The 27,385-nt window shown below is 35.9% G+C and overlaps 1 protein-coding gene across 2 annotated transcripts in view; it reads right to left on the reverse strand.

Annotated features, from left to right (window-relative positions):
• Positions 1–944: 944 nt before the first annotated feature.
• CPNE8 (copine VIII) overlaps positions 945–27,385 on the reverse strand; it is a 247,008-nt gene continuing 220,567 nt past the window's right edge. For both annotated transcript variants that reach the window (XM_011994105.1, XM_011994097.1), the window contains 3 exons: positions 24,205–24,262; positions 19,251–19,324; positions 945–2,822 (listed from right to left, as the gene is read on the reverse strand). In XM_011994105.1, coding sequence (XP_011849495.1) covers positions 2,634–2,822; positions 19,251–19,324; positions 24,205–24,262 — 321 coding nt within the window. In that variant the 3' untranslated portion in view covers positions 945–2,633. The remainder of the gene's footprint in view (positions 2,823–19,250; positions 19,325–24,204; positions 24,263–27,385) is intronic.

Raw genomic sequence — 27,385 nt, forward strand, 5'->3', positions numbered from 1 at the left:
TACAAAGATGAGCTCATAGAAAGTACTGATCATTATTGTTAGCATTGAAGTTTTAAAGAACAAGGTTCAGAGGAGCTGGGGCTTGAGATGGAAAGTGCAAAGGATATCCTCAGGTAAAGACCAGAGGAGAGGGCCTGATGAAAGAACAGAGTATGAACACTATAGACGACTCCAGGTAAACTCAGAGTGGTTGTGGAAAAGGAATGAGGTAGGCCTGGTTAGTTTTAATATTCATTTGAGAAGCAATGGGAATTGGTATTACATAACTGGGCAAAATCAGATGATGGAGATACTTGAAAATAACACCGAGAGTTCATCCTGGAGTTCAAGTGATAATTAGAGGCTTTCATTAGAGAGGAAGGAAATGAGATTAGAAAGATAGGACAGTGCCCAAAGTCTTTGGGGTTCTTGAGGGCACCAGTTGAAGACTGACTTCTGCAGCAGGTTTAATGACTTGAATCTATCACCCCTTCTCAATACATACCTTTCTTGTTGCTCATTACTGTGTGAACATCCCTGATAACCAGTTTGTATGTACAACTATTACTATGCATTTGCCTTTATGGAACATGTCTCTGTGATTTCCTGTTCCATAGCACCTAACAGCAACTAACAAAATTTAAGTTATAACAAATATTTCCACAATGGTAATGAGCTCTTCTCTAGTTATATAGTCTTGGATACATCACTTAATCCCTCTACTCTTGGTTTACCACATTTCTGCAATGAAGACACAAGATTTAAGTATTTTCTAATCTAATATATAGCATTAACATCACATAAGTTTCTGATTATCATTCTCAGCCATATAAATGATAACATTTGTAAAGAGAAATTGCTTCATTCCTGGCCATTTACTCCCACTAGGTTTGAGCAAACTATTATTTATACAAGGAATTGTATAACTTTTGTTTTCTCTGGACAGTTCAAAAAAATAACTGATGTTTGACAAGAAGAAAAGAATATTGATCTTATTTATTTTTGTTTTATGGGTTGATAAAGGTAAATTTAAAAATCTGCAGGTTATACACTGTACTGGCATAAACGAGATCAGTAAATGAAAACATCAAACTCTACTGTCATTCATACATGAAATGTACAAAACAAATAGTAATGATTTAAAGATTTTAATACATAATTAAAAATGGACAATTGAGTATTACATAGTTATGTAACATTGATACTGTTAGATATGTGGATGTATATATTCTTTCCAGTAAAATAGTTTCATGCTTATAAAAGTCACCCTAGGTCAACTTGGGACAAAGAAAACAATGTACAGTAGAAATAAACCAAGTATTAAATAGAATATATAGGTAAGGAAAAAATATTATAAAGCAGTTACATTTTTGACACACACACACACAAATAAATACACTTTTCCATTATTTGAAGGCAATTCACAATCATTTCCAGGAATTCTGTGAGAATTTAAGGCCATTTGTTCTAAAGAAATGCTTTAATTTAGACACAACTTCACAAAACTGTAATTCTTGTAAAAACTGTACATGCAAAAACTCTTTACAATTATTCGTGGACAGGCAGGTCAGTATATAGGAGTAGGTTATTTCACAAATGTGTTGTGCACTAAGTCACATAGTTGTATATATTTAACTGAGAATTTCACAAAAGACTTCCAGCCTGTGCACCTTGCGTGGCAACATGGAATGGTGATAACAAGAAATCCCAATCAAGAGAGCCAGTATCCCTTTGAATTAAAATATCTAGACAAGATATAATGGAATAAAAAGTTTAAAACATCTGCTACATAGTTCACAGTTAAATAGTCTTGGTTTCAGTCTTTCTAAATAGCATTATTATATCAGGATGCTACTTTTTACAAAGCATTTTCTGTGCATTTATAGCTCACAATGTTTGACTTTTTCTAATTTCTACTTAGTGTTACAAAATACAAACCAACTGCGGTCTAAATTTAGAACCCAAACTCCATGAAAAGTGCATGTTCAACCAGGAGACACATCTGCCGGGCTTAGACTCCCATACTCAGCAAACATTGCCGAGAAACTGATTATTAAGCAGATGTAGTTTCTTAAGACAATCCAGTTACTGAGAAATAGAAAATCATTTTTGCCTTCCCTTATTTGCAATTGTGTTTGTCCAGACAGTCATTCAAAGAGATATTGCTCTTGTGATTATAGCTATTGCAATTTAGAAGACAAAGGATTCAGTATTCAAAACTCTTATTCTTAAGAACGGTTATAAAAGTATTGAAATTTAAAAAGTAGTAACATGTAAACATTGATACAGAGACTGCTTTCCTATACACATAGCAGTCGAAGACAATATTTGAGTTAAAAACATAGTTTGTGCTTTTTTCCAACAATACATTGGAAATTAGCTGTTTCTGTTAAAAAAAAAAAAAGGATTTAGAGAAGACATCCGTACTTTGCTTCAAGCATTTAAACAATTTTTCTGTTGCTCATGCAACAACCATATTTACAGTTTTGGTTTAGGAATAGATTTAATTTTGGATCCAAGAAAGCACATTAACCAGTACTGCTGAAACCAAACTGAGAAAAGTATCCCATTGCCTGGTTCATCACAGAGCACCAGGCACAAAGCATTAACTCAGCAGTTCTGATTTGTAGTGACATTAGCATTTCAGAGCACAGTCATATTTGAGTCTGTAACAGATGTGTAGGTGGGGTGTATGGGGGAGGCGCAGGTGATGGCTTGATTCCTCGGGCTCTCATATAGGAGAGAAACTGCTCAGGGATCTCAGCTAGGACGTCTTTCGCCAATCTAGCCATGCTCAATACGTGGTTTCCACTTCTGTCAATATAATCCCTGAATGGCACAAACTAAAACAGAGAAGAAAGAAAGTTACTTCACAGACTTTAGCAGGCTATATAATAAACACAAAAAAATCAACACATGTACACATTTGGTCATAAGAAAATCAGGGAAACTGAGAGTAATGGAGAGATGGATAACAATTATACATTTTTAAAATATTCAATAGGCCACGCACGGTGGCTCATGCCTGTAATCACAGCACTTTGGGAGGCCGAGGTGGGTGGATTACCTTAGGTCAGGAGTTCAAGACCAGCCTGGCCAACATGGTGAAACCCCGTCTCTACTACAAATACAAAAATTAGCTGGGCGTGGTGGCACACCCCTGTAATCCCAGTTACTCGGGAGGCTGAGGCAGGAGAATTGCTTGAGCCCGGAAGGCAGAGGTTGCAGTGAGCCGAGATCATGCCACTGCACTTCAGCCTGGCCGACAGAGTGAGACTCCATCCCAAAAAAAAAAAAAAAAAAAAAATTCAATACACTACAAATAGCTATAAGTGACTAAACTTACCTAATATATGCTTTATCTCAAAAGGAACACAATCGTTTTCTATGTTTTTCCCCCAATAACTCATGTCACTTAGTCCTAATATGCTTATTATGTTGCCAAATGTCTTCTGCAGTTTTGGGTTCAATACCTAGCCTGAATCCCAACAGGATGGATCATTTAACCTCTTTGGGGCTTGGTTTCCTCTCAAATGGAGTTAATACATGCCTAATTCAGCTTCCGATATAAAAATACTACCCAATTCTGGATAAGAAACGAGTATTACCCAATTCAGGGTAAAATATAATAGTGTACATTGTTAAAAAGTCCTAAACACATTAAAGTATTTTAATTATTTCTAAGAACAAAAAAATCACATGGAATATGAATACAGAATTCACACAGCTCATATTAATAGAAAGCTGAAATATTCAGTACATTGAGTTTTGCATCATATGTTGATTTTTTAATACCTATTATTTGGGAAGACAGTAAAAATGATCTTGGCATAAGATTTGGGTATATTTCTTATTGAAATATCATCATTCTAACAACACATATTAGGTTGGAGCAAAAAGTAATTGTGGTTTTTGCAGTAAAGTGCGGTTTTGCAATGGCAAAAACTGCAATTACTTTTGCACCACCCTTAATAAAAATGATTACTACATCTTTATATATGTAATTATGTGAGAGCCCTTATCAGTTCAACACCAAATGCTCCTGTAATAGATTGCCTGATTCCATTCTCATTTATAATGGTTACTTAAGTTAATAAACACTGTACTGTTTGAGGGCATTAGTTCAATTTTCCCTTAGGGGCATAATGATGCTTGACGCAACTTTGAAGTGATTGGAACTGTGAATGTTGTGATAATTTAAGAGCACAGTAATTCTAGGTCTTCAGAGAAAAGGCAAAGTGAAGATATTTTAATATGTTGAACAATTTGAGTACAATATATAAAAATTTGAATTAAATCATTTTTTCTCTGGATGAAGACAAAAAACAATCCTGTCTCATGCTGTAAAATACCATTTTACATTTATTTTGAAAATAAAATAAGTTTGCTTTTTATTTAAAGTTATTCAATATGTGCCTCTGGAAAACAATCATTATAGGAAGGCAGCATTTAAAACGGTCAGGTTGCTACAGGTAAACCAAGAAAAATTTTCAAAGAAATCAAAGATTAGGTATAATGCCTTTCATTCAGTGAAGGTACTCTCTTTTAAAAGAAGAGAAGAAAATTATTCCTTTCTTTTTAAAATAAGACATTACAAACAAGCACATGTATATGACTAAAATTTTACCTTATTTGTCTTTACCCTATTTCCAGGAGGAAAGCTCAAAGCAGTTTTTAGAAATAGGTATTTAAAAGGTGACATATCTTTCTGCTACTAAGGGCAAGAAAGCTTGCTAAGGGTGCGGGGGAAAAGAAAAATTAACAATAAATGTGATCTTCACTTCAGAAGAGAATGAGGAGAATCAGAACTTTTGTGAAGTCTTTATTCCCTAGCTATGGACAAGATTTGACATTTTTAACAGACAAAAATCAAAGAGGTATAAAAAAATAAATTGAGGTTAATTTTCTCTCTGAAACTATAATTAGAAAAGAGAAAATAGGAATCAACATAGTTAGCGATTAATGAGAAAATATATCTAATTGTAACTATAATTTACTTCATTCTTATTCTAGAAGGTATAATGCTTTAAATGTTAACATTTAGTAATGTTGGTATGGTTAATATACATGCAGTGGTCTTTAGACTTTTTTTGAAGAGTTTTTCTTTTTTTTTTTTATAGAAAATGTATGTAACTAATGCATACATTTCAGGGAAATGTTGGCAAGCAGCTGATGCTTCTCTGTGGAAAGGGGAGATCGCCCCTGCTTTTATCTTACCTTTACCTCAACTTTGGTCTCATATTTTTAATTCTTTACCTTGCTTCCGCATTATGGACATTAAACTCATTTAAGTTTTTACCTCCCTATTCTCAGAAACTTTGGAATTAGACTTCCTAGTTTCAAAGCCTGGTCTGCTGCCTGTTGCCTGCATGATCTTGAGCAGGTTATTTTCTACTCTTTGCCTGTTTCTTCTTCTAGAAAATAAAAACCAGATGGCTTCACTGCAAATTCTACCAAACTTTTAGAGAACTAACATGAATTATTCTCAAACTGTTTTTTTAAATTGAAGGAAAGATACTGGCCAGCAACCTAGCTTAAAGGATCCTCCATAATGGCCATGCAAGTCTATGCACAGATGGAAGAATAGACACTGCAGGAGCTGATAAAGTATTTCTTTGGTGGTCGGGACCAAGCCTTTCAGGTCCATTCCAAGATGGGCGAATAGGAACAGCTCTGGTCTGCAGCTCCCAGTGTGATAGACGCAGAAGATGGGTGATTTCTGCATTTCCAACTGAGGTACCTAGTTCATCTCATTGGGACTGGTTGGACAGTGGGTGCAGCCCACAGAGGGCAAGCCAAAGCAGTATGGGGCGTCACCTCACCTGCGAAGTACAAGAGGTTGGGGGATTTCCCTTTCCTAGCCAAGGGAAGCCATAACAGACTGTGACAGACTGTACCTGGAAAAAGGGGACACTTCTGCCCAAATACTGTACTTTTCCCACAGTCTTAGCAACTGGCAGACCAGCAGCTTCTCTCCCGTGCCTGGCTCGGTGAGTCCCACGCCCACGGAGCCTTGCTCACTGCTAGCACAGCAGTCTGAGATCAACCTACGAAGCTGCAGCCTGGCAGGGGGAGGGGCATCTGCCATTGCCAAGGCTTGAGTAGGTAAACAAAGCGGCTGGGAAGCTTGAACTGGGGGGAGCCCACCACAGCTTAGCAAGGCCTACTGCCTCTATAAATTCCATCTCTGTGGGCAGGGCACAGCTGAACAAAAGGCAGCAGAAAGTTCTGAAGACTTAAACAGCCCTGTCTGACAGCTCTGAAGAGAGCACTGGTTCTCCCAGCATGGCATTTGAGCTCTGAGAATGGACAGACTGCCTCCTCAAGTGGGTTGTTGACCCCTGTGTAGCATAACTGGGAGACACCTCCCAGTAGGGGCTGATAGACACCTCATACAGCTCAGTGCCCCTCTGGGACAAAGCTTCCAGAGGAAGGATCAGACAGCAATATTTGCTGTTCTGCAATATTTGCTGTTCTGCAGCCTCCACTGGTGATACCCAGCCAAACAGGGTCTGGAGTGGACCCCCAGCAAACTCTAACAGACCTACAGCTGAGGGACCTGTTAGAAGGAAAACTAACAAACAGAAAGGAATAGCATCAACATCAACAAAAAGGACATCCACACCAAAACCCCATCTGTAGGCCACCAACATCAAAGACCAAAGGTAGATAAAACCACAAAGATGGGAAGAAACCAGAGCAGAAAAGCTGAAAATTCTAAAAACCAGAGTGCCTCTTCTCTACCAAAGTATCACAGCTCTTTGATAGCAATGGAACAAAGCTGGATGGAGAATGACTTTGATGAGTTGACAGAAGTAGGCTTCAGAAGCTCAGTAATAACAGACTTCTTCGAGTTAAAGGAGATGTTCTCAGCCATCACAAGGAAGCTAAAAACCTTGAAAAAAGGTTAGACAAATGGCTAACTAGAATAAACAGTGTAGAGAAGAACTTAAATGACCTGATGGAGCTGAAAACCATGGCACGAGAACTTTGTGATGCATGCACAAGCTTCAGTAGCCGACTCAATCAAGTGGAAGAAAGGATATCAGTGATTGAAGATCAAATTAATGAAATAAAGCAAGAAGACAAGATTAGAGAAAAAAGAGTAAAAAGAAACGGACAAAGCCTCCAAGAAATACAGGACTATGTGAAAAGACCAAATCTACGTTTGATGTGTGTACCTGAAAGTCATGGGGAGAATGGAACCTAGTTGGAAAACACTCTTCAGGATATTAACCAGGAGAACTTTCCCAACCTAGCAAGGCAAGCCAACATTCAAATTCAGGAAATACAGAGAACACCAAAAGGTATTCCTTGAGAAGAGCAACCCCAAGACACATAATTGTCAGATTCACCAAGGTTGAAATGAAGGAAAAAATGTTAAAGGCAGCTAGAGACAAAGGTTGGGTTACCCACAAAGGGAATTCCATTAGAGTAACAGTGGATCTCTCAGCAGAAACCGTACAAGCCAGAAGAGAGTGGGAGCCAATATTCAACATTCTTAAGGAAAAGAATTTTCAACCCAGAATTTCATATCCAGCCAAAGTAAGCTTCATAAGTGAAGGAGAAATAAAATCCTTTACAGGCAAGCAAATGCTGATTGATTTTGTCACCACCAGGCCTGCCTTACAAGAGCTCCTGAAGGAAGCACTAAACATGGAAAGGAACAACCGGTACCAGTCACTGCAAAAACATGCCAAATTGTAAAGATCATCAATGCTATTAAGAAACTGCATCAATTAATGGGCAAAATAACCAGCTAACATCATAATGACAGATCAAATTCACACATAAAAATATTCTTAAATGTAAATGGGCTAAATACCCCAATTAAAAGACACAGACTGGCAAACTGGATAGTAAAGATCCATCAGTATCCTATACTCAGGAGACCAATCTCACATGCAGAGACACACATAGGCTCAAAGTGAAGGGATGGAGGAAGATTTACCAAGCAAATGGAAAGCAAAAAAACTGGAGGGGTTGCAATGCTAGTCTGATAAAACAGACTTTAAATCGACAAAGATCAAAAAAGACAAAGGCCATTACATAATGGTAAAGGGATCAACGCAACAAGAAGAGCTAACTAACCTAAATATATATGCACCCAATACAGGAGCACCCAGATTCATAAAGCAAGTCCTTAGAGACCTACAAAGAGACTTAGACTCCCACACAATAATAATGGGAGACTTTAACACCCCACTGTCAATATTAGATCAACTAGACAGAAGGTTAACAAGGATATCCAGGATTTGAACTCAGCTCTGCACCAAGCATACCTAATAGACATCTACAGAACTCTCTACCCCAAATCAACAGAATATACATTCTTCTCAGCACCACATTGCACTTATTCTAAAATTGACCACATAATTGGAAGTAAAGCACTCCTCCCCAAATGTAAAAGAACAAAAATCACAACAAACTCTCTCTCAGACCACAGTGAAATCAAATTAGAACTCAGAATTAAGAAACTAATGCAAAACCGCACAACTACATGGAAACTGAACAATCTGCTCCTGAATGACTACTGGGTAAATAGCGAAATGAAGGCAGAAATAATGATGTTCTTTGAAACCAATGAGAACAAAGACACAATGTACCAGAATTGCTGGGACACATTTAAAGCAGTGTGTAGAGGGAAATTTATAGCACTAAATGCCCACAACAGAAAGCAGAAAAGATCTAAAATCAACACCCTAATATCACAATTAAAATAACTAGAGAAGCAAGAGCAAACAAATCAAAAAGCCAGCAGAAGGCAGGAAATAACTAAGATCAGAGCAGAAATGAAGGTGATAGAGACACAAAAAACCCTTCAGAAAAATAAGTGAATCCAGGAGCTGGTTTTTTGAAAAGCTCAACAAAATTGATAGACCACTAGCAAGACTAATAAAGAAGAAAAGTGAGAAGAATTAAATAGATGCAATAAAAAATGATAAAGGGGATATCACCACTGATCCCACAGAAATACAAACTACCATCAGAGAATACTATAAACACCTATATGCAAATAAACTAGAAATTCTAGAAGAAATGGATAAATTCCTTGACACATATACCCTCCCAAGACTAAACCAGGAAGAAGTTGAATCTCTGAATAAACCAGTAACAGGCTCTGAAATTGAGGCAATAATTAATAGCCTACCAACCAAAAATCACAAGTATTTCTAAACACCAATAACAGACAAACAGCCAGATCATGAGTGAATACAATTCACAATGGCTACACATAAAATAAAATACTTAGGAATCCAACTGACAAGGGATGTGAAGGACCTCTTCAAGGAGAACTACAAACCACTGCTCAATGAAATAAGAGGACACAAACAAATGGAAGAACATTCCATGCTCATGGATAGGAAGAATCAATATCATGAAAATGGCCATACTGCCCAAGGTAATTTGTAGATTCAATGCCATCCCCATCAAGCTACCGATGACTGTCTTCACAGAACTGGAAAAAACTACTTTAAAGTTCATATGGAACCAAAAAAGAGGCCACATTGCCAAGACAATCCTAAGCCAAAAGAACAAAGCTGGAGGCATCACGCCACCTGACTTCCAACTATACTAGAAGGCTATAGTAACCAAAGCAGCATGGTACTGGTACCAAAACAGAGCTATAGACCAATGGATCAGAACAGAGGCCTCAGAAACAACACTGCATATTCTCACTCATAGGTGGGAATTGAACAATGAGAACACCTGGACACAGGGTGGGGAACATCACACACCAGGGCCTGTGGGGGGCTCGGGGAGAGACAGCATTAGGAGAAATACCTAATATAAATGATGAGTTGATGGGTGCAGCAAAGCAACATGGCACATGTATACCTGTGTAACAAATCTGCACATTGTATACATGTACCCTAGAATTTAATATAATAAAAATAAATAAGTAAATAAAATTGAAGGGGAATGAATTCTTCCAAATGTATTCCACAAGGCTAGAACTACCCTAATACCAAAAACCAGAAAAGGACACAACAACAACAAAAATCTACAGGTTAGTATTCCTGATGAATACAGACACAAACATCTTGAACGAAATACTAGCAAACCAAATACAACAGCACATCAAAAAGATTATACACCATGATAAAGTAGGATTTATCCCAGGAATGCAAGGATGGTTCAATGTGTGCAAATCAATAAATGTGACACATCATATGAACAGAATGAAAGCAAGAAAAAAAAAAAAACAAAAAACACATCATCTCAATAGATGCAGAAAAAGCATTTGATAAAATACAACATCTCTTCAGGATAAAAATTATCTGTAAATTAGGTGCAGAAGGAACATACCTCAACACAGTAAAGGCCAATATGACAAATCCACAGCTAATATCATAGTGAAAGGAAAAAAGTTGAAAACTTTTCCTCAAAGAACTGGAACAAGAGAAAGATGCCCATTTTCACCATCCTTATTCAACATGGCACTGGAAGTCCTAGCCAGAGAAATTAGGCAACAGAAAGAAATGAACAGCATCCAAACTGGAAAGTAAGAGATTAAGTTATCCCTGTTTGCAGTTGACATGACTGTATATAAGGAAAACCCTGAGAATACCACAACACAACTGTCAGAAGTAATAAGTGAATTCAGAAAAGTTGTAAGATACAAAATCAACATACAAAAATCAGTGACCTTTTTTATACCAATAGCAAACTAGTTGAAAAAGAAATCAAGAAAGCAATCCCATTTATAATAGCCAAAAAAAAAAAAAAAAACTAGAAATAAGTTTAATCAAAGAGGTGAAAGCTCTCTACAATAAAAAACTATAAAACACTGATGAAAGAAATTTAGGAAGACACACAAAAATAAAAATTTCATGTTCATGGATTGGATTAATATTTTTAAATGACCATACTACCCAAAGCAATCTACAGATTTAAAGTAATACCTGTCAAAATGCCAAGACATTCTTTACAGAAATAGAAAAACACAATCCTAAAATTTGTGTGGTGCCACATAAGACTCCAAATAGCCAAAGCAATTCTGAGCCAGAAGAAGAAAGCTGAAGGTATCACATTACCAGACTTCAAAATATATTACATAGCCATAGAAACCAAAACAGGAAGGCACTGGCATAAAAACAGACACATAGACCAATGGAACAGAATAGAGAACTCAGAAATAAATCCACATATTCACAGCCAACTGATTTTTGCCAAATGCATTAAGAACATACACTGGGGAAAGAACACCCTTTCCATTAAATGGTGGTGGGATAACTGGATATCCACATGCAGAAGAATGAAACTACACTCTTATCACCATATAAAAATCAACTCAAAATGGGTTAAAGACTTAAATGTAAGATCCTAAACTATGAAACTACTAGAAAAAAACCATAGGGGAAATGCATCAGGACATGAGTAGGCAAAAAATTGTATGAATAAGGCCTCCAAACTTAGGCAACAAAAGTAAAACTACATAAATGGCATTATATTAAGCTAAAATCTTTTCAACAGCAAAGGAAGTAATCAAGAGAGTGAAGAGACAACATTTTATTCATCTAATAAGATTAATATCCAGAATGTACAATGAATTCAAACAATAGCAAAACAAAACAAAAAAAACCAAAAACCCGCAAAGAATCTGATTTTAAAATGGGCAAGTGACCTAAATAGATATTTCTCAAAAAAAGCCACACAAATGGCCAAAAGTAATGAGAAAATGTGGAAAAATCACTATTTATCAGATAAATGCAAATCAAAACCACAGTGAGATATCCTCTCATCCCAGTTAGAATGGCTATTACCAAAAAGACAAAAATGGCAAATATTGATAAGGACGTAGAGAAAAGGGAACTCATACATTGTTGGTGGGAATGTAAATTATTACAACCATTATGGAAAACAGAACTACCATAAGCTTCAGCAATTCCACTACTGGGTATTTATCCACATGAAAGGAAACCAGTATGTCAAATAAATAGCTGCACTCCCATGTTTATTGCAGCATTATTCAAATAGCCAGGATATGATATTGACCTAAGTGTCCATTAACAGATGAATGGATAAGGAAAGTGTAGCATATGTACACAATGAAATACTATTCCGCCATAAAAAATGAAATTCTGTCATTTGTGGCAACATGGATAAGCCTGGAGGACATTATGTTAACTGAAATAAGCCAGGCATAGAAAAATAAATATATATGTTCTCCCTCATATGTGTAAGCTAAAAAAGTTGATATCGTAGCAATAGAGAGTAGAACAGCGGTTACTATAGGCTGGGAAGGATAGGTCGGGAAAGAGGAGTAAGGAGACTGTGGTTCATGGATACAAAATTACAGCTAGATAGGAGGAATAAATTCTGTTGTTCTCTAGCCCTGTAGGGTTACCATAGTTAATTATTATTTACTGCATATTTTTGAATAGCTAGAAAACAGAATTTTGAATGTCCCCGACCAAAAAAATAAATGTCTGAGATATGGGTATGCTATCCCTGATAGAATAATCACACATTGCATACAGGTAATGAAATATCACATTGTACCCTAGAAATATGTATAATTATGTCAATAAAATAAAAAAGGATAATTACAGAATATCTATTTCATTGTTTTGTATTAAATAAGTTAAAACTTAAAGTGCTTAAACAGTAGCAGTTCAATTTGTAATATGTATTATATATGAAAGCCATCATTATAATTACTTTTCTATTCATTAACTTACACCTTTATATAGTCAATATAAAGCAATTTTGAAAGTAGTTTTCAATTTATATTCATATCAAACTTTAACGAAGATTATTATCAATTTTATCTCTTTCAAATTTGAATACAGTATCAGTTCATCTAAAACAGTAATTCCTGGCCTTTTTAAATTTTAAAACACTGTTGTTTCACCTTTTCAGCAAGTCCCACAGGATATGCAGATGTTTTTTAATTGAGGTAAATTGAATTTCACTTTTAAGAATTTTATGACACTCTGGAACCTCAAAGCTAAGGCTCATAATCATCACTGTTCTTAGAATACACACAGTTCTACTCTTCTTTAAAACAGTTTATAAATAACAGGTAAAAAAGAAATCCTCAATTTCAACCTAGAATGGGAGTATATATCACATTTAGCTTAGGTTTGTTAGGTAAGCACAGAGTCTGATATTGCATTTGGACATTAGGGGGCACTGCCTACAGGTTGAGAACAACTGTCATAGAAGTCAGGGTTATCAAACAGGAGTATCCTTCATCACACACTTATATCTGGAGTAGGATAAAAAAAAAGTCACCAGCCTAAACTAAACCTTTTCCAAAGGAACATTTATTTCTTCAGTCATGTCACAAGGTACTTTATAAATGAGAGAAAAGACAATGACTTCAGAAATTTCCTATACCTCTTATTTCAGATCTTAAAACTTTCATGGCAAAATTGCCCTCTTTCTTGGAAGATTGCTCATATCCTTTTATTTTTACAGGTTTCCACTCAACTTCTTAGGCCACTCTGTTTATTACCTCTATTAGTCCATCATTTCTGATCCCTGTACCTGGGAACCTCTTGTTCAAAATAATTCCCACACATTTGTGAATGCATGTTGACCACATGGTAATTTGGACCCTTATAATATTTAGAAGAATAAATCAATTTTTCTTTGTACTAATTTATCACATTCATATAAAGAATACCGATAAATGCATTTTATTCTATAGGAAGTATGGTATACTTGTTACTCTACATCTTTTTTCAGCACCCACCAGCATAGGGAAAATGTTCCACACGGCTGCTCTAACTGCTTGCTTTGCCTATTTGTAAAAACAAGTTTGAATTAGTTTGGACAAATGGGCTTTTAGTTGCTGCTCTGCTCAGTTTTGCTGGATTGTTCCTACTGTGCAGAGCTCCATTAGTGATTTTCAAGTCTAAGCCCTCAAGGTTATTATTCTTTTAATGGAAAATATGATTTAAATATAATTTTTAAGGAAATGATAGGCTGGCCCAGCAGCTACATGCAGCCAGGGGGAATGGCACTGCATTATACACAATGGCCAATCCATAGCATAAACAAATAGAAAGCCTTTATGTATATTGACTTAAGAAAATAAGTCACCTAAGTTTTAGACTAATAACCATTCTGCTTACTATTTATACTATAGTGACATGAAATTAAATAATGAGGCAATGAGACTTAATCACACATAAAACCTACTACCTTGTCATATGTTAGGGCACAGCTACTATGAAATAGTGACAAAAAATGCCTTCCCACTGGACTGCGCAGATGTACTGTACTGATAATCATTTATTAAGCAACTGGTATTTGGGAAGTCTTCTGCTAGGAGATTTAGCACAATATGTCATTTAATATTCACAAGAATCTTATATACTTTGAATGCACATAAGAAGAAACTGAAAGAAAGTTTAATGAACTTATCCAGGATCAGCTCTGAGTATGTCAGAATCACTATTTGAACTCAAATGGATCTGATTTGAATTCATTAGCCACTTCGGTAATATAAAAAAGGTAATAGATCTTAATAATTTTCATTAAAATTTTGTCTTTTAGGACAGTGCATTATAATAGGAGTGACACAGGTTTTAGAGCCAGAACACTCTTGGAAATCTGGATCTACCAACTTATGACTTAAATAACTTTTGTTCTGGGGCTGGCTTCAGTTTTTTTTATCTGTAAATAACTTTAAGACAAACAATGACCGGTATTTTTAGGAAGATACAAAGTAATATGGGGACAAAGTGAAAATTCATCCAGGTGTGGCGAGTGAGGTCTTTGGAGAGAGCTGTGTGACAAGCTCTATGTTGAGAAATTTCAAAGTATAGGATTTCAATCAGCACAGATGAGGAGGAAGAGTATTCCAGGTAAAATGACAAGTGAAAATAAAAGCAAGAACCACGGAAATGTGTGATGTGAAGTTAGTTTATTAAGATAAAGTACAGTGTGTTTGTCTGTTTCTGTGTGTATTTAGCTAAAGAAGAGCCTGAAGGCCGGGCGCGGTGGCTCACGCCTGTAATCCCAGCACTTTGGGAGGCCGAGGCGGGTGGATCACGAGGTCAGGAGATTGAGACCACGGTGAAACCCCGTCTCTACTAAAAATACAAAAAAATTAGCCGGGCAAGGTGGCGGGCGCCTGTAGTCCCAACTACTCCCGAGGCTAAGGCAGGAGAACGGCGTGAACGCGGGAGGCGGAGCTTGCAGTGAAACGAGATCGCGCCACTGCACTCCAGCCTGGGCGACAGAGCGAGACTCCGTCTTAAAAAAAAAAAAAAAAAAAAAAAAAAGCCTGAAATCAGGTCACGGATAATCTTAAATGCCATGTTTAGGTGTTAGAATCAAAATTATACAGAATACATCTTAAGAATTTTAGAATCAGACATTTTAGGATTAAATCCTCGTCCACTTCTCATTAGCTGGGTGACTGTGGACAAGAGGAATTGAGCTAGCTTCGTGTCCTTTTTTTTGTAAAATGCAATAATCAAAGTACCTGTCACATAAAGTAAATTAAGGACTGAGTGATATAATGCTATAGCTCTTAGCCTGCCTAGCACATGAAACACTTAATAAACGGTTAAATATCATTATATGAAAAGGAAGGTATTTAATGTTTACTATAATAATAAAACCCTATCCACTACCCCCAATTTTCTGCTGAACCTCAGCTACATACTATTATTTGCCACCTTAGGGTTTTCTTTATCCACTTGAGAAATCTGGAATTTCAATTGTGTTGTGTGTATAAACCGGATTCACTTCAAACAGTGAGAAATGGAAAGCAGAAATAGACCCTATCTGATAATATTTTAGAGAATTGGTTTACAGTTTTTTTCTGACCATGGGAAGATTGAAAATATTATCCTGCATGTACACTTGCAACCCCACTATTCTAAATATTCAAGAGTGTTTCTCTCCTTTAAAATAATTTGCTTTAAAAACTTTTTAGTGACTGGTAGAACCTGGAAAACTCTGATGGTGGAATGTTTAGCCTTATTCAAGGTGAGAGAGGAGGTGCCAATTCTTTTACACAATGTGAATGTAAATGATCAATCTGATATGTAAAGTACTGACCACCACTTAGAAACTTCTCCATGACAGTAGAAAAGAGTACATTGAATCTCTAAGTCAATGCAGGAATGTAAGTCAAGATGCCACTGTCATTAAGGGTGCCACTAATTTCTTAGGGACATTTTAATTTCCAGTTCAGTAAATGTTAAGACCTCACTATTCTTCAGTTCAACTTTACATGGCAGAATCCCTTGAGTGTTCACCTGTATCCCCAGGTGTGTTCAAAATCTTTGGGATCCCAGTGTTACTTTATGGTGATAGAAGTCAGAATCCTTCAGCTTTTTTTTGTTTTCATTTTTGAGACGGAGTTTCACTCTTGTTGTCCAGGCTGGAGTGCAATGGTATGATCTTGGCTCACGGCAATCTCTGCCTCCTGGGTTCAAGCAATTCTCTTGCCTCAGCCTCCCAAGTAACTGAGATTACATGCGCCTGCCACCACACCCAGGTAATTTTTTTTGTATTTTTAGTAGAGACGGAGTTTCACCATGTTGGCCAGGCAGGTCTTGAACTACTGACCTGAGGTGATCCTCCCACCTTGGCCTCCCAAAGTGCTGGGAATACAGGCGTGAGGCACTGCGCCCGGTCGGATTCTGACTTTCAAGAAGCAAAAACTTACATAAGTATACTAATATATACCTACGCTATTGGTAAGTAACAAAGTATTTTATGTCTGTTACTTCCTTTGAGACTCACAACATCAAGGGAGGAGCAAAGATGAAAGAATTTGGAGTCTACCAATAATGAAACAAAGACAGAGAAATTTTTTTTACTTGTTCAAGACCACAGTGACAAAAGTATAGTTTCACAGATCATCGGTGACCTATCTCAATATTCTGTTCAATGTAATATATTTATTGATTGATTAGTTTCATGATCAAGGACAATTTTTATTAATGCAAATAGGTTGTCACTAACATAACCTACTGGCCTTCTTAAAAGGAACCTTAATCATGTGAGCAATCTTAGCTATTTTCTAATGAAGAAAGTAATACCACGCTTCTCTTAAGCATCATTTAAATGGAACTATGAGATATGAGGTTGCCTCTGCTAACTTGGTAAAAATGCATTAGGACAGCAACATAACACATTCTAAACACTTCAAATTCATACTTCCATGCAGTAATTCGATTTTTTTGAAACTGAAAGGATATTATAGAGAGATTTTAAATAAAGTGTAATTACTTAGACCTTTAACTATGCTGATGAGGTTAAGGTGAATAATCATGTGTCTAATTATGAAAGAAACACATAATGGGCTGGGCGCAGTGGCTCACACTTGTAATCCCAGCACTTTGGGAGGCCGAGGCAGGTGGATCACAAGGTCAGGAGATGGAGACCATTCTGGCTAAAATGGCAAAACTCCGTCTCTACTAAAAAAACACACAAAAAAATTAGCCGGGCATGGTGGCGGGCACCTGTAGTCCCAGCTACTCAAGAGGCTGAGGCAGGAGCATAGTGTGAACCCAGGAGGCAGAGCTTGCAGTGAGCTGAGATTGCACCACTGCACTCCAGCCTGGGCAACAGAGCGAGAGCGAGACTCCGTCTCAAAAAAAAAAAAAAAAAAAAAAAAAAAAAAAGAAAAAACAAAAACACATAATGAGCTTCTTAAGCAAATGACAATATCACCAAGTTCCTTTTCTCAGCTGCTTTTAACCTAATCATTTATGTGAATGTGATTTTTACTGTATCAAGTTCTTTAGGTTGAAAAGCTTACATCATATTCAATTATCTTTTGTTAAAAAACTATTTTACAGAAGTTTTTATTTTAAAATTTAATTTTGCTGGCTAATGAGGAATAATTATTTTTGAATCTTTATCAACATTACTCTTTATATTATCATACTAACAGATTACTTTATATTATTACTTCCTCAAATTATTTCAAGTATTTTTTGTTGTTCTTTTGTCTAAAAGTTCTATTTCAGGAATGTGTTTTATATGCATGATCTCACTTAATCTTCACAATTCTATTTATTCCCCAAAACACTGAAATATAGAAAGCTTATCCAAGTTATCATAGTGGAAAAGTCAGAATTAGAACCAAATTCTGTATGATCCCTGATAGAGCAGGAGCACAGTCATCTCGGACAAACATGGCCACTGTAAGTTCCAGCTCCCTTTCTAGCCTCATGCATTTTAAGGAAATTACTTCTCTTCTAACTACAAGCAGCCACAAAGAGCAGACAATAAAACACAGATAAGACAGCTTGGGCGCAGAGGGAGGTGGGAGGAAAAGTCTCTCAGGTAACTGCCAAACTTTACCCTTATACAATGGGCCCAATAAAACAGTGGGCCTTAGTAAGCACATTCCTTTCCCTTCAGGTGCGCTAAGATAGGGAAGCTAAACGCAGACTTGGAAGGATATGCCTGAAGTTGCAGAAAGATGTATAGGAGCAGACACACAACTCTCTCTCCCAGATAAGCACAACAAAGAGACACAGAAGCAATCCAAGCCTCTGATAAACTCTCCCACCCTGAATCCTTAAAAACTCTTGGTCTGTAAGAGACTGTGGCTTCTGACCTAATTCAGTCAAAAGTCCCTCCCAGGTTTGAAATAAACCTGTTGACTGTGGAGCCACCCTTTGTGTTTCTCTCCTCTTTCTTCAATTCTTACAATCACAAATTATTTTCTATTAATGACGGTATTATGGGTGAATATATATGTTACTATTTAGGAAATAATGTTAAAGTTCATTGTTTGCTCCCTTAAAATTTCGATACCATGTGCTTAAATGGTACTGAGACCTTCTTCCTTTTCCTATCCAAAAAGATATACTTCACAGCTTGTTTTCCATTCTGACATACGAAAAAATATGGAAATTTTATGCAACTATTTAGCTGAATTAACACCTTGTTTTCAATTATAATTTTAATTACATTTAATTACTGATTGTTTATATTCACTTCCAGAATAATAGGCTTTAGTTAAGTATTTTTCTTAATTCTAGCCTTTTCTATATGTAGATATAATTTTTTTATATATGACATATTTTAGAATGTTTTGTTATTTTTTCTTAACCATAATCTATGAGGGAAGTATGAAAATACATACAAAGTTTTTGGTATATTTTTACTAAATTTATTTACTCTGAGTATCTACCAGATTAAAATATATTTAGTTTTTGTTGAGACTAATAAATAGAAAAGCATCATTAAAAAAACTGTTATATTTCTAGCTTCTAATTTTGTTAAAATATCCCAGTGATATTTTCTAGCAATAGTAAAGTAGGAAAAGATTTATTTCTTACCTGTACAATGTCTCTTTCAGCATATTTTCCTCTAGAAGAGACTCTTACATCATCTCCATCCAATTCAACCATTGCTTTAAGAGAAAATATGATCATTTATTCAGTACATTTCAGCCAAATACTAAAACAATGTGGACAATAAGGAAATCAAGATGTATGAAGTAGCAAAATGTCCTATGAAAAGAAAGAAAGCATGTTGATCCCTTCAGGTCTTCATTTCTCACACAAAACTTGACTAAGTGTGCATTTTACAGACAAAGTGAGCCAAGATCCTATGTGACTCTTTGAAAGGTGAGCAGAGCCAGTCATTGTGAAACTGTTTCTGAGTCTATCTCTCCATTCTACCAGTTCTAAACTTCGGATTATATGGTTACATGACTGAGCAAGTGATGTTAATCCATCAAATTTTAATTTTTCTTTCTAATTTAAGAAGCTTGGCCTTAATCATCATAGAATTTTCAATTACAAGTTGAACTTTATTTTTACTGAAACTACGGCAAAGTCATACACATACACATACACACATGCACATACACACACTGCCCAATTTTTACTTTACAAACATATTTAAAAACAGAGGCATTTTCTCTGCTCTTATACTGATTGGATAAAGTATGATTTTTCTGAAGTACAATTTTTTTGTTGATTAAGAAATAATTCTGACATTTCCTAGATCAGTTGGTATTTGGAAGTGCTGCGATATAATGGGACAGCTGGTGATACAGTAATGCCATGCTGCAATTAAGAACATTTTCTAGGGTTTATTAAGTTTTCAGTGAGAATTCTCTAAATAATTAATTACATGAGGAATGCTAATTTGTGCTTGTATAATTCTATTACTGTTATTTCATTTTGTATACATATGACATTCACCAGACTCCAGAGAGCCACTTACAGTTATAATTTTGGCCTCATCACCTCTCTACCTGACTCCAATACTGCTCAGTCAGCATACAATCCTCACTTCTTTACTCTTTTCTTCGGTGCTTAGATAATGTATTTGGGTTAGAAGCATTCTTTTCAATTTTACTTTTCTACACATGTTCATGAGTCAATGCTTGGGCTGAAACATTGCGAGTATACAAATGAACAGAGAGCTACTGTTCAATAATTTGTCAAAGTGTACAATATATATCATAATTATGTAAAAACTATATTATCAATAATAAGATAATTATCCCAATGCAAAAGACATGTTTTAATCTCCCTTACTTCTTGGATATGTAAATATAACTTATTATGTTCAAATATTTTCAGTGATTAATTCTTTTTATATCTAAACTTGCTTTTACAATTTTCACATTACTTTGGGACATAAATACGCACCAATGGTAACATCCAGTGGTCACAAACACTTCTCCATTATTCTTTAACATGTTAATAATTTACAACAATTACCCTATACTCATGCTAAAATGGGAAACAAGGATTAGATGATAATCTAGGTCTCACTTTCCACAATCCTCTACAATCCCCATTGGTCTTTGTTTCATTCCAATTAATGAAAAAAAGGACAGTCATTTAGGCAATACTGTATTAGCATGAGGTCCTATAAAATATCTCCCACTTTTCAGCATGTCCCATGTAGACAGCAAGAAGTGGAGGCTATGCTTTTGAGAGAAACAAGAGAGATGGTGTGTAAGTGGTGGAGGGGTCAGGTCTACTCTTCAGGTTTGCAGACCATCTGGTCCTCAAGCAGATGGAGATTATGAACCCCAGTCTCCCACCATTACCTCTTCCTGGAAAAGTGTATGAGACAGATCTGCATTTCTTTCTACCCATGGGAGACACAATGAAGTTAGAAACCCTTTTATTTATCCCCTTCATCCAACTCGAATCAAAGCAGATAGCCAGATGCTGCTTTAATTTGACTTTTTGGCTGCCTTTTAAGTATAAAGAAATCTTGCTTTGAGAAATCTTTCTTCACAATAAAGGTTCTTTTTTTAGGAGTGAAAAAGAGTCACTGGGGAAATGTATGTAGATAGTTTTCAAATGGTCTTATCAAAATACAGAGTTAAATTTAAATACTCAATCTAACAGTTTATTCTTATTTCCTCTACCTTCAAAGGACAGATGGCAAAATATTGTATTTCTTGCCCATGCAAACAATGTCTTTCAGGTTAAAAAATGTGTAGATGTTGGATTTATGTGGTTAGCTGATGAAATCTGTCATATGGTTTGGCTCTGTGTCCCCACCCAAATCTCATGTCAAATTGTAATTCCCATTCTCATTGAGGGAGGGACCTGTAACCCCCACATGTAGAGGGAGAGAAGTGACTGGATTATGGGGGTGGTTCCCCCATGCTGTTCTTGTGATAGTGAGTGAATTCTCACAAGATCTTATGGTTTTATAAATAGCCTTCTTTCCTGCCCTCTCACATGCTCTCTCTCTCTCCTGCCACCATGTAGGATGTGCCCATTTCCCCTTCCACTGTGATTCTAAGTTTTCTGAGGCCTACCCAGCCATGTGTAACTGTGAGTCAATTAAACCTCTTTCGTTTATAAATTACCCAGTCTCGGGTATTTCTTTATAGCAGTGTGAAAACGGACTAATACAATTTGCGAGTTGGATCTCCGTCAGTCAGTTCATATATGTGTGATATATACACTTACTCTAGAGTAGATTTGGAAGTGCCATGAGAGGCTCCTCTGATAGGACAGCAACAATTTGACTAGTCAGAGATTTTTCTATATTAAACATGAGTTTAATATATAAACTTTTTTTTTTTTAGCCAGGAAGAGATGTGTTTTGAAAGGAAAAAAAGAAAAATACTTCAGAGAAGCATCTATTGTCTCCTAGCAGAATAATCTACTTTTCTAGTACTGGGCCCTAAGTTTTTCTATCCCATTAAAACTTCCATCATGGTGAAAACAGAAACCAGGTGTTACAGGAGCCTAATTCCCTGTTCCCATGTTTCCAGAGGAAAATTTCACTCTAACTTCTGGGAAGGCAACTTCCCTTTTCATCTACAATCTTCATTTACCTTTCTGCATGGAAAGAGGAATAGGATTACTAAGATTAGGAGAAATAACTGAGCTTGAATCACTCTCATTTGGAGCAGCACCATTTAAGTGTAATTTCTCTCAGTGGCATGCTTAATAGGCAAAACTCTGCCTCTTTCTATAAGGAGAAGTCCCGGAGATAAGAATGAGATAATTTAATCTGGGGGGGGGGGGGGGGGGGAAGTAATGGGAATGTGATTATTCACAGGTTAACCCAAGTTCCGAAATTCTGCATTGCTAGTAATAAGGCTGATAGAGTGATCAGAATGATTCTTGAATATATATTTTTTTCAGTTAGTTCAGGACCTCAGAGAAAGAAATGATGAATTACCATACCTTAAAACCCGAACAAATTTTCTGGGAACTAAAGAAACAAAGAAAATAAATAGCTGTGGCTATTGGATAAGGACAGTAGCCAAACAGCTGTGTCTGCTGCTCTGTATAGAAATATATTACCAGAAATATATACCAGGAAGGGTCAGTGGCTTTGCATTTATGAATCGGGTGTGGGGGCTCTCAAAGAAAAAGAACTGATTGAGGTTTACCATCTCTGAGGTCATATGCCTAATGGTGGACTTCCATAGGAGTCTGAGAGACCTGAGATATACCCATGAAAGATATATCCTTCAAAGGCAAAAGCAAATAGTAGTCAAAGAAGAAAGCGTGAGTTATTTTAGCCAATTGGTGAAGTTTGTGAATCACAGTCTATCATTAATTAATGCAGATTATCAAGTGTGCAAAGCATGGACAGGAAAGATGTCTTAGCCTTCCTATCTCCAGAGAGGTATCTGAAATTCATGTCTGAAGTACAACTCAAGTAGATGCTAATAGAGATAGAGAAAATATCAGCAGAGGCAGTGTCAGTGAGGGATAAATGACTTGCTTTTGAAACTGTAAGTTTATAATGCTAGAAAGGATGACCAGCCAAGATTAGAATTTAGGGACTCCAGGGTCAGCAATACAACTTGCCTGTGGTGCTTTACCTGAGACTGACAGCTCTGTGTTATCCTCATGGAGGAGGGACTGGTCATTAAATAAGAATCACCCCAATGATAATTACACTCTAGTTAGCCACCTATGTGCCTAAGTTAACCAGTAACTTACCGAAGATTGTTTCAATAATTCTAAAACCATTCTCATTTCCAAAGCCTCAAGCTAAATAAGCTGCCATTATTAATATAAAACACCTGAACCGGGTGAATATTATGTGTCTGCATACTTGCTGTCTGGCACAGAGTTCTCTTAAAGGAATTTATCAGATGACTAGAAACATTTACCCAGATCACTCGTTAACACAAACATTTGTCTCTTAATGGGCATTTGAACAAGGCTTGAGCCTAAATGGAAAACTACCCAGCATGCCAATTTAGCATAATTATGTAAAGTCTCATTAAATTTCAGCTGGTCAGCTCCATTTTCATTTTACTTTGCTCTTTCATATGACACAACTTCTTTATTTATAAGGCTAATGTCTATCAACTAGCTAGAGCCTGAAAACCCATTAAATTGGCATATTATGCTTATGTTAACATTTCTTTTCACAACCTAATGATTTATTAATTTAGCACTCATCTTTAAAGGGTTTTAGTGAACCCAGAGTGTGTTTTGCCTTGGGAACAAAAACTCAATTTATCACTCTGTCAGTCTTCGGAAATATTATTTTGAGGTATAAACTATCTCTAATGAAATGGAAAGCTACATGTTGAAATAATCTATAAACTAGAGAGATAATATCCTAGTCAAAAGACAGGATCTTTTAATTGGCACACCTGAATAGACATCATCACGAGCTATCTATGTATATATCTAATTATGGACACAGGAACATTATATACAAACCCAAATACACAGTCACATCCTTCTACAGAGACAAGAATGGCAGAAACCTAAGAGCATGTTACATCAGATTAAATGAATTCCCAAGGAATATTATTGAAATGTTACTACTCACCATCAAATTCTGCTGGTCCAACACCAACTATAATTATTGACATTGGAAGTTTTGAGGCCTTCAAAGAGAAAACACAATTAGGTTTCAATTAAGAAACTGAGTTCTTAAGAAAATAATGAAAGACCAGGAATGATATCTCACACTTGAAATCCCAGCACATTGGGAGGCGAAAGGAGGAGTATTGCTTGAGGCTAGGAGTTTAAGACCAGCCTGGGCAACATAGCGAGACCTCATCTACACCAAAAAATAATTAGCCAGGTGTGGTGGTGTGTGCCTGAAGTCCTAGCTACTTGGAAGTCTGAGGGGGGTGGATCACCTAGGACTAGGAGTTCAAGGCTGCAGTGAGCTATTATCGTGTCACTGCACTCCAGCCTGGGCAACAGGCTGTCTAAAAAACAAAATTAAAAAAGAAAAAATAATAATTAAGGAGCAAATATAGCCAGAGTTTTATTTAATATTTTTTTCACAGATGTTCATTAAAATAATTTGTGAACATATTCAAAATTGTTAATACAGCATAATATACTCAATTCCATTCTTATCCTTTCCAAACTCTCTGCACACATTAATCCAGTGGGACATTCTTCGGAAATGACCAGCCCTGGGTAAGATCAAATAGAAGGTAAGGAGCATCTACTTCCACTTGCTACTCTCAGACAAAACCTTTCTAAGCTGACTTTGGGTATCTTTGTCCTCTTTTCATGTTCTTTCTCCTCAAAAAATCTTTCAGTTGCTAAAGGGGAAAGTGGTATCAGATTCATAAAATAGTAGTAGTACTATAATCTACCTCATTTATACCCAAGGTTAGAAAAAACAATTTTCACAGTAAATGAGTGAACACAAATGATCACTACAGAAAGTTAATACTGTTATGCACTAAATATCCTTGAGGATTTTGAGGGAGACTAAATATTTCATGTTATAACATGTTTTTTCCATATAACATATCATATATCATCACTTAAATAATTTAATAGTAAGAATGTGAGATTGATCCAGCAACAGATAGATAGAACACTAGAGCAACCACATCTTTCGCTATGAAGGTCACTGAAATATGACTAATTATTCCTCAGGGCCTCATGCCTTCTTAGTTAAACCTAAATTACTAAGTCCATATTTTAAAGTGCATATTAATGCAATTCATTCCTGCAGCCTATATTTATCAAATGTCCACTTCGTGCCAAACATTGCTAAACTTAGAGACTAGAGAGTAAAAACTATTACTTTACAGATTACCATCTAGCAAATATAGATTTTATAGATTAGTAAATGATCAAATAACCCTAAAAAAACAAACATACAATTAAGAATTATAATCAGCAGGATGGTTTTTTAATCAATCAGTCACTATCCAGTTCTACAGAAATAGCAATTAGCTATCATAGTTCTCCTCTAACTGGAATGCAAATGTTAAGAAATAACCAGTATAAATCACAAGATTGTATACAAATAGATCAAACTAATAGAGGCAAACACACCCATGCCTGTGAAAATTATGCTATTATCTTTGTTTTTTTCTTTCGGCAAGAATTTTTTTTAACTAAAATATTCATACCCCTTAGCTTGATCCCCATGGAACAGTGGTAAGATGTATATGCGTTGTCTGGATAAGGTTAAGGACACAATATGCTGAAAAGGTGTGGTGATTTTATTTTATCCTTAACTAAAACAGACTCCAGTCTCTCTCTAAGTAGCACCATGTTGTCATGTAGCCAGTCCAATACGGAGTGACCCCCACTTACATTAACTATGGACTCCTTAGTCTGGGCCATATCTGAGATAACACCATCTGTAACAATCAGAAGCACAAAATACTGGGAGCCATCCTTTACAGAAGAAGCGTATCTGAAAGGCAACGAAAAGGTAAGGAAAGTAAAACAGTTTTCTATACGTGATAGTTGGCAAATACAATTTGGAATAGTTAACAAACATTTTAATCTCAATAAAATATTTGAACACGTTAGAGGTGTATCTTATGCAAACTTTCAAATTCTCAATTATCTGAAATAACACACTAGAATAATCGCAATGTTAGTGCATGCTGCCACACAGAAATATCTGGTTGCCTTAGAAGTTCATTTACTAATAAAAGATGTGCTAGATGAGTGGCTATTTAGTACAAAGGAATGGGCGTAGCTTTTGGAAATAGACTTATCCTGACTAAGCAACACATTATGTAAGTGATCTTCAATAAATTACCTAAGCTATGTGAACGTTATTTTCTTAGCTTTAAAATTGAGATAATAACACTTACATCTTTATATTGCTGCATGAATTAATAAAGGATTGCATGTATGGTACTCAATATAAGCACTGTATAAATGATAGCAATAATCAAATGCTTTTGGTTTTTTAACTACATAGAGGTGATGATTGCAACATTACAAATGTACTAAATGTCATTGAATGGTACACTTTTAAATGGTGAATTTTATTATGAAAATTTCACCTCAATAAAATTACACAATAGAAGAAATATTTTTGACACATTCACAGTCAAGTCTTAATATATGTTAAATCTATGAAAGATGACATGGAGAATTATTTCAAAGCACAAAATTATGTATATGATAACAACATATTCCAGTACTTGAAGTTTGTCAGAATTCTCACCAAATAATACTCAGTAATTTAGAGGTGAATTTTATTAATATGTTACATTTCATTATATTTCTCTTTTCCTCTAGTTTTCTACATTCTAGGTATCTAGATTATATTCTCAATAGAGTTAATTTTTACGATTTTTGCACCTGACTGGCATGCAATTCATGTCTGGTGCTAAGTAAGCATTATGGTTCTCTTAGGAGATAGGATAGTAAAGAAGACCTTGATCTATATTTCTAAAAGTTACCAAGTAAAAACTCCCTTACAACCTAAAGGATTAACGAAAATTCCTTTACAATCTCTAGGAGCACAGTGAATCCCATTTGAACAAGTTGGTGACAAACAAGTAGTATAAAACATATGTCAGGGCACAACTTATTTCTTGGGCAGCAGAATTTAAAAACATACAAAGAAGAAAAATACGACTTTCCCCACGGACTACAGATACTAAGATTTGTCCATGCCACTAATAAAATACTGGTAATTTTAAAGATTGATAAAGTAAGTATAGTAAGTGGCATGCTCATCACACCCTGTAAGCAGGATGTTGAACAGGTTCCACAATGTACTACAG

Source organism: Mandrillus leucophaeus, unplaced genomic scaffold, assembly GCF_000951045.1.
Source record: "Mandrillus leucophaeus isolate KB7577 unplaced genomic scaffold, Mleu.le_1.0 Scaffold1117, whole genome shotgun sequence".
NCBI classification, from domain to species: Eukaryota; Metazoa; Chordata; class Mammalia; order Primates; family Cercopithecidae; genus Mandrillus; species Mandrillus leucophaeus.